This window comes from Alligator sinensis, unplaced genomic scaffold (genome assembly GCF_000455745.1).
Source record: "Alligator sinensis unplaced genomic scaffold, ASM45574v1 scaffold1354_1, whole genome shotgun sequence".
NCBI lineage: Eukaryota > Metazoa > Chordata > Crocodylia > Alligatoridae > Alligator > Alligator sinensis.
In genome coordinates this window covers 589,281-597,264 of record NW_005842344.1, presented here as the reverse complement: position 1 = coordinate 597,264, position 7,984 = coordinate 589,281, and the positions used below count along the sequence as shown (strand labels likewise).

General features: G+C 64.8%; 1 protein-coding gene across 1 annotated transcript; it reads right to left on the bottom strand.

Annotated features, from left to right (window-relative positions):
- Positions 1 to 8: 8 nt before the first annotated feature.
- FKBP8 (FK506 binding protein 8) lies at positions 9 to 7,965 on the bottom strand. The gene is made up of 9 exons (XM_006028844.3): positions 7,817 to 7,965; positions 7,098 to 7,415; positions 6,805 to 6,974; positions 6,264 to 6,352; positions 5,578 to 5,795; positions 4,801 to 4,973; positions 4,571 to 4,648; positions 1,058 to 1,195; positions 9 to 599 (listed from the first exon to the last, which is right to left on the bottom strand). The coding sequence occupies exons 2-9, from the start codon at positions 7,393 to 7,395 to the stop codon at positions 513 to 515; spliced, it is 1,251 nt and encodes a 416-aa protein (XP_006028906.1). The 5' UTR covers positions 7,396 to 7,415; positions 7,817 to 7,965; the 3' UTR covers positions 9 to 512.
- Between the last annotated feature and the right edge of the window lie 19 nt (positions 7,966 to 7,984).

The following is a 7,984-nucleotide window of genomic DNA, read 5'->3' as shown; positions in this document are numbered from 1 at the left end:
CGGCTCCTGCTGGGGTCACACAAAGAGCGGCACCCCTGAGCACACAGGTGCTGCTTCTTGCCTGGTGAGGACACCACGGCGGGTGGCACCAGCTGGGTCACGTAGGCTGCTCTACTGCCACCGGGTGCTGCAGGGATGGGGGTCACAACAGCCCCATGCAGGGGAGCCTCCCGCACCCTCTCTTGCTGCAGAGCACCCCTGGCAGCCACGACTGGGGCAGGGCCTTGGTGCCCAGACTGGGCAGCAACTTGGGGCTCTCATCCTCTACGTACAGGTATAAGCCAGGGTTTCCCATCCTAGCAGAGCGACTGCGGGTGTGAGGAGGGGGCAGGGGCGAGTGCTGGATCTGTCACCAGGGGCACCGATCACCTCCAGCAGAGAGAAGTCGTCGTCGTCATCATTGTCATTTTGGCAGTGCATGGGGAGGGAGCGCTGCACCGAGCTGAGCTCACCTTGCCAGGCCCAGCGCAGGTCCTGGCGCAGCCGCTCCCCAGGCCTCTCGCAGACTGGCATCAGTTCCTGGCAGCGATGACAACCGACAAGGCCACACCACCCAGCGCCACGGCTGTCGCGCCAAAGAGCCACTTCCAGGGAATCGACTGGAGGGGAATGAAAGTGCCGATGAGCATGGCCAGACATGGAGCCCTCCTCAGCACACCCTGGCCCAGCACAGAGGCCTGCTCCAGGAGGTGGGGCGCATGAGGGGCCGGTCCCAGGCTGCTCTTGGGACTAGCAACCCCACTCCCAAGCTGCGGCCGAGACAGCATGGCCAGAACTCCTCTGCCTGCCCAATGGAGGATCCCAGCACAGGCAACCACTCCGATCAGAGGCCTGATCTCTCCAGCTGGCACTGCCACCAGAAGCAAAGCAGCAGCTCTGCTTTTCCCCGCTGAGGCAGGAGCACTCAGGCAGGCACAAGAAGAGGATGTCCACATGCACCTGGACACTGCACCCCGGGCACAAAGGAGTGGGACCGCGGTGAGCTACCACCCGCCAGACCATGGAGGAGATGCCACGTGTCCTCCCCTCCCCGTGTCCGCACACCCCTGCCACTCACCCAGGATGACTTGTCTTTGCATTTAACAGGGGTGCTGCCAGGGCTGGGATTTCCCAGCATCTTTCTGTACATCTCCGTCTCCACGGTCTTCTGGTCCGCGTGCTTCTTCACCAGCTTGGAGAGCTCTGCATGGATTGTCTGGGAACAAGAGCGTGCACACAACTGGAATGACCAGTCCCCTCTCCCTGGCCCAGCCCGTCTCCAAACAGAGAGGAGCTCCCGGCAGAGCAGAGCTCGCTGCCTGCCGGGCTGGGGACTGCCCGGGCCACCCTGGGTTTTGTGAGTGCTGCATGATGCAGCTCCGACACGCTCACTACTGCTCATCGCTGGGGCAGGAGATGGCAGGGACAGAGCCCATTTGCCCCTGCCGGCCAGGCCGCCTCCAGCAGGGATCACACCAGTCCCAGTCCCGGCCTGCCTGGATTCCTCCTCCAGCACCTCGACCCTATCCCAGGCCAGCCTGCATCTGCGAGAACTCGCCAGACCCCTCCAACCCCGGGTCCCTCTGAGCACCCAGGAAGCAGCTGCGTGTCCTGCCTGGCTGGGGCTGCCGGCCAGGGCACGGCCTTCCAGAGCACAAGGGACTTCAGCAGGGCCGGCATCTCCTCTCCAGCGAGGGCAGGACGCGCTCCAAGGACGTGCTGGGCAGCACAGGCCCTGCAGCTTCCAGCCTCTCCCAGGGTGGAGCCGCAGTCGGCACGGCACACCTTACGCCACGAGACCGAAGTCACGCCTGGGCCTGAGCTCCTGGCAGCCGGCTCCGTAGGTGCTCGGCCCGACCGACGAGCAGAGCCTCGCTCTCCTGCCTGACAGCCCGAGGTTTGCCTCTCTGCACCGAGGCCCAGGCTGGGTTTGATCCCCTTCCCTCCACTGCCATTCACGTGCTGCCAGCGGGCACGATAGGCCTCCCGTGCCCCAAAGCACAGAGCAGCTCTGAACAGGGTTTGACCGAGCTCAGATTCTCGCCTTTCCAAGCACGACAGGAAGGGCCTGACCTCGGGAGACCACGCTTGGCAAGATCCAGCTCACAGGAAGCGGAGCCCGGCAGCAACCTCGCCACTCAGAGAGGGCTCCTCTGGGGGGTGGTAAGACTAGTAAGAAGTTCTTGTCCGTGCAGCACAGAGCAGGCAGACCTGGAAGCCAGTGCGAAGCTGGACTCCAGCAGGACCTCTCAGCCCTGCCGCACTCCCCAGCACCTTCTGCGCTTGCCTAGCAGCTGTGGTCGCTCACCAGGGCCCAAGAACACAGACCGAGATCTGCTCCCCCAGAACAGGTCACTGCGCGCCCAGAAGCAAACGTAAAAGCCGCCAGGCTCCCCGAGGGGCAGGCCAGCCCCGGCACAGCTGGGAACGTCACTCCGGGTGCCAGTCGCACCCAGCTCTTGCACCAGCACGCCCCGTGAAGGACCCCGTGCTGCAAGAAGTCCCCCCTCAGCCCTGCCCTCGAGGCCGTGGCATCTGGCACGCACCCCACCGGGCTCCGGGCCAGGGCCCCAGATCCTTCCCAGCAGCCGCTCTCTGGTTCCCAGAGCCCACGTCAGAGCAGGCGCAGGCCCGGAGGAGCCCGAGCGGAAAGGACACGAGCGTCCTGGCAGGCGTCCCGATCCTTGGCCCCGGCCCCCGGCTCCGGCGGTGGCGCGGCGCCATCTGCTGGGGGCCGGGCTGCTCCGGGCAGGCGCACTGGCTGCTGCGAGGCTCGGCGGCTCGCAGGTAAAGGTGCCTCCGCTCCCCCCAGAAACGGCGGGTGCAGCGGGGCGGACCCTGGCCGCCCTTCCCGTTCCTTCACTGTGCACCATGGCAGACCTTCCCCCCCTTCCTGCCAGATTTCCTCTTTCAGGGCCTGGGAAGAGAAGGGGGGGTTCACTTTCGGGGTCTCACAGAGGGGCAGGAAAGGGGCTTCTCTTCAAACGGAAGTTTTCACTTTTGTTTCACGGGAATAGATTTTGGTTCTGGGGGAATGCACATAAGCCGGCTGCTCCGGTGAGAAGGGGGAGCCAATTGAGCCACGTTGTGGGGCGCATCATGGGGGCAGCCTGGAAGGGGACAAGCCAGGGCAGGCCAGTCCGGGGAGCTCTGCTTCCACCAGGCCCATTCGGCTAAAAGCAGCCCTGATGCCCAATGGCTTTGTGCGAGCTGCAGGCCCGCGGCCAGAGCAGCCTCTGTCCATGCAGGGGCCGCGAGGCACCGGCATCCCGCCCAGCTTGCGCAGGACCGGAGTCTGAGCGTCAGCATTATTTACTTGTTTTGCAACAGGCAGCAGGTTCCCGACCGGCAGCCCCGGGAGCCAAAGTCTGCTCTGGGCCAGAAGGGCGAAGCTACGTGAGTAGATTGCTGTTTTCCACCAGCTGTAATCTCGTACACGACCAAATCATGAACTCTGTCACCGCGCCTGCCAGATCATTGCAGCTGCTTCCCTGGCAGCCTCGCAGCCAGCACTTTGCTCTGCTTGTTCTACTGGTCGTGGCAACGTCCTACATTTGGGTCATTTCCTTTCCAAGCACATTAAAAGGGACGAGATCCCTGAGCAGTCCCTGCTCACATGCACCGTGCGGGGAGCGCTGGCAGCCCAGCTTCCACCACTGCTCACATCCCATGTGCTCAGCTGCTGGTTTCCCCCTCCAACCAGCACAACTGCTCTTTCATCTCATCTCTCCTACATAAAGACGAGCTCCTGAGCTGGCTAACGTGAGCTAAAACCCCAGGAAGACGAGACCACGCGTTGCTTGGTCTGAGCCAGCGGCTCAAGACAGAGGACCTGGCACACTAACTCGCGTTACCAACATGCCTGCTCCTGAGCCTGGCACATGCCACAACAGTGCATGCTCCACAGGGAAGGGGCTGCTCACCCACCATGTGTGTTCAGCACCGGGTGTGGCAGGGCCCCATCCTGATTTTGGCCTTCAGGTACTATGGGAAGGTGGAGTCAGGAATAGGCTGCAGTGAAATGCCAATAAATAAAGCAATGGAAACTCCCACAGAGGAGAGGAGCCCATGCCCAGAGCAACGCACAGCTCTGACCCACGTGTGTCTGGATGTGTGCGTGCCATGGCTGGTTCCTGCCGTGGCCCAGGACACTGGGGGACCTGGCGGAAGCTGCAGGGGCTCGGACCACAAGCGTAGGGTGATTTTTCACAAAGTCCAGAGCTGGCAGAGAGCCCTGCGGGGAGCAGCGAAGGAGGGAAGAGGAGTCTCAGGACTGCAGCGAGGAGACCCAGGAGGACGGCTCACTAACCCCAGGCAGTGCTGGCTTGGCGCTGACCCCCAGAGAGCCCCACGTGCAGAGCTCCACAGCACCCCGAGGCAGGAAGGGTGCACTGGGGAGCTAACAAGCAAGAACGAGGAGCCCCCAGCGAGCAGGTACACGGGTCTCGCAGGAGCAGAGCCGCGACGCCCTGCACGAGCCTTGAGGCTCCTGGCAGCAACAGCCCCGGGGGCAGATCCCGGCAGCGTCTCATTCCCAGCCCTGCTATGGCCACGCAGCCCAGCCTCAGTTGGCAACAGGACAGACACCCACCTTGTTGGATGGCTCCAGCTTCAGCGCTGCCTTCAGGATGGGGATGGCCTGGCTGTACTCGCCCTGCTGTGCCAGGACCTGGGGAAGGAGGCACAGTTCACAGAGGAGCTCTGAGCTGCCCCTAGCCCTACCACACACGGCTGCACCCGGGGTACTGGCACTGAAGGCCCAGGCAGGAGGGAAGCAGCCTGCCGAGACCCTGAGAGCACCCTGCCCCAACCCACCCTCACCTTTCCCTTTCGGAAAAGTGCCTTGATGTTCTCCGGCTGGTGCTCCAGGACCAAGTTGCAAGATTTCAGAGCGGCCTCGTAATGGTCCAACTTGAGCTGAGAGGCTGCCAGGTTGTTGAGGCATTTCACCTTCACCTCCAGCAACTCGGCCTCCTCCTCAGGGCTGAAGTCGACTGCAAAGAGTATGGAGCCCAGTTACACTCGGGCAGAGGCACTGGTTGCAGAGAGTACAGCTGCTTCCCAGCATGGCTTGAGCACCAGGGGGACCGGTCACCACCGGGCAGCCTGCTTCGTACACCACGGCAGAGCCCATCTGCACCCAGCAAGGACTGCACGGGTTTCCTTGGGGAGCTGCTGGGAGGCTGCCGAGTGAGGCTTCTCAGGCTGCTCTCCACCTGCACCAGGCCAGGCAGAGGACAAACTTCACATCAGTACGAGGTGGCCACAGGGACCAGGACGCAGAGACAGGCAGTGACACCCGCGAGCTGGGGAGGAACTCCTGGGCTTTAGAGGGACTGGAAAGAAGGGAGAGCATGATGCAGGGGGAGGCAAAGACCCTAGCACGAGACTGCCCTGAGAAGAAGATGCCTCAGCAGCATGCCTCGCCGTGTCTGTAGCTAGAGGGCCAGAGCGCTGGAGCCTGGAAACAGGCTGGGGACGGTGCAGGCAGAACTCACTCGGGCCACAGCTGAGCCCACCCCCACCAAGCAAAGCCCCCTAGCAAGCCTCTGCCGTCCCCACCAAGGTGGGAGGCAGTGAGCCGGAGCAGGCAGGCACCTTTGGAGCTGGAGCCGATGACCCTGAGGGCGATGTCATAGGAGTTAATGGCCAGCACGTAGTCAGCCTGCTGGTAGTAGAAGTTCCCGCGCTCCCGCTTGCGGTTGGCCAGGTCGATCTTGGCCTTCCCGCTGAGCAGCTCCAGGTCGGGGGCGTCCTGCACGGCCAGCAGCTCCACCTCCAGAGTGAGGGCGGCGTTGGGCGGGATGCCAGGGCTCCTGCACAGAGGGAAGGGACACGCTGACGCCTCTCGTGCAACGCGGGGCAGGCCCATTCGGCAGCTCAGTCTCAAGCACAGCCGCCCTCCGCTTGGTATCGCTTGCGTGCACCTGCCCACGCACGAGCCACGTGGCATTAGCGCCACTGCACAGCTCTGGAGACCGGTGCCTCTGGACACACGATGGAACCAGGAGCACGGCAGGCAGGCCTCCCTCAGCTCTGCTGCACTGCCGGCCTGCAGAAACCTCACCCCGCAAAGGTGAGGCAGTGCCGGGCCCGTGACACACTCACACCTGGGCCAGCTGCCAGGGGGGCTAATCGGGACAGACCAAGACCAGCCGCTCGCTCCACAGGCCCCTGGGGAGATCCCTCCTCGCAGCAGCTATGCAGGTATCCAGGGCCACACCTGGCCCCGCCACCCCGAGGCCCCCACAGGGACGAAGGGCCCACCCAGCCCCTGTGCTCACCTGCCCTGGGGGCCGTAGCAGTACTTTGCATCAGACGTGATCGAGGCCGTCTCTCCCATCTCCAAAAGCTGCGTGCACAGGTCTAGTGCCTGCAGGAGCCGAGAGGGGAGAGGTTAGGGGGGCACTGCCCCGTCAGGAGCAGAAGGCCCCAGGGGGAAGCCATGGTGGGGGTGGGAAGGCTGAGCAGCAGCAGGGTCCAAGACATGCTCAGGGTCCAGCTCCCAGCCTGCAGGGACAGCCAACAAATGAGGGACCCCACAGCCCAGCACAGGGCACGACGGTGATGGGAGCGTGAGCCCTCACGTCCCTTCATCAGCAGCCCTTCTCTTAGCAGGAGCAGCGTAGGGCAAGGGGCGCTGCGGGGCAGGAAGCACCAGGCATTGGGGCAGCGGGCGACTAGACTAGACATGGCAGCGGATGGGCTCCAGTGTTCCCATGGCAGCAAACCAGGCGGTGGGAGCCACCGACACCTGGGCCAGGCCCTGCCCGGCAGACCCCTCTCTGCGCCGTCCCCAGGCTCCGCGCAGGGCGCCGCGCTCACCTGCAGGACGTCGCAGTCTCCCAGGGTGAAGGTGAGGCCAGGGTCCTCCTCCACCACGCTGCCGTCCTCCAGCATCACCCTGAGCCGCACAGTCACGTCCTGGCCTTTGCGCGGCCGGCTCTCCGCGCCCTGGCCGGGCACCAGGGTCTTCTTCTTGAGCAGGCCATTCCCTGGGCACAGAGGGGAGGCAGGAGGGGGTGAGGGAGATGCCCGTGCCACTCACCTGCCCTCACCTGATCCCCGCACATTCACGCCCTCACCCGGGAGCGAGCCCCACACTACAAGGCACTCACCCAAGACGTCCAGCCACACCTCAGCTGCCGGTGGCTCCTCGCCCACCCCCTCCCCAGCAGGCTCTGGCCCCGAAGCCTGGACGCCCTCCTTGCCGGGTGGCGCCTTCCCTTTCCCGACATCTTCCAAAGGGGGGAGTTCACTCAGGTCCTCCTCGTCGTCGTCATCTAGCACCTCAAAGTCCTCCCTGCTGTCCAGCATGGAGGCGCTGGCCTTGGCCTGGTCGGGGGAGCAGCGGTCCAGGCTGGGGTCCACCCAGTCCAGGGGGCTGCTGGCCGGCTCCTCCCCTCCGGAAGCCATGGCTGCACGGCGCGAGCGACCTGGGGAGGCAGGAGGAGAGGACTGGGTTAGGCCGGAGCTGCAGCTCGAGGACGGAGAGGTACGGGAGGGGAAGAACTTGGAGTTCGGAGCCAGGTGCTCGGCAGGGAAACAACCCCTGCCTGCAGCAAAGGCACGCAGCTCTCAGCCCGCCGGGCTGCCTCTCAGTCTGCAGCGCGGACCGGAGCAGCGGGGGCCCGTGATTGCAACACGAGCGACTGGGAGGTTGCAAGCAACTCCACCAAGCGCTGGCGCAGGCAGCATCGCTCCCCGCTCAGGGACCCGCCGAGACCCCCCGGCTGCGACCAGCGACCCCCCCCACCCCGCAGCCAGGAGACTCCGAGCCCGGCAGCGTCTGACGGGGCACATGCACCGCCCCAGCAGCACGAGAAGGAAAACATGCCGGTCACCAGCTGCGCACGAGCAGCCCCCGCCAGGCCCGGACCCCTCGCCGCTCCGGCTTAGGCTGCGATGCGGCGCAACGGGAAGGCACCACGCAGGTGCCAGGCAGGAGACCCACCCCCGCAGGGCAGGCGGCGGGGAGAGGGGAGGGGGGTGAGCAAGCAGCAGA

Bases quoted from the DNA above. Each gene is read 5' to 3' on its own strand.
- FKBP8 (XM_006028844.3), bottom strand. From the start codon at position 7,395: ATGGCTTCCGGAGGGGAGGAGCCGGCCAGCAGCCCCCTGGACTGGGTG. The intron at 6,975-7,097 runs GTGAGTGCCTTG...CTCTGTGCCCAG, and splicing joins GGTGTGGCTGGACGTCTTGG to GGAATGGCCTGCTCAAGAAG. The intron at 600-1,057 runs GTGAGTGGCAGG...ATTCCCCTCCAG, and splicing joins GCAAAGACAAGTCATCCTGG to TCGATTCCCTGGAAGTGGCT.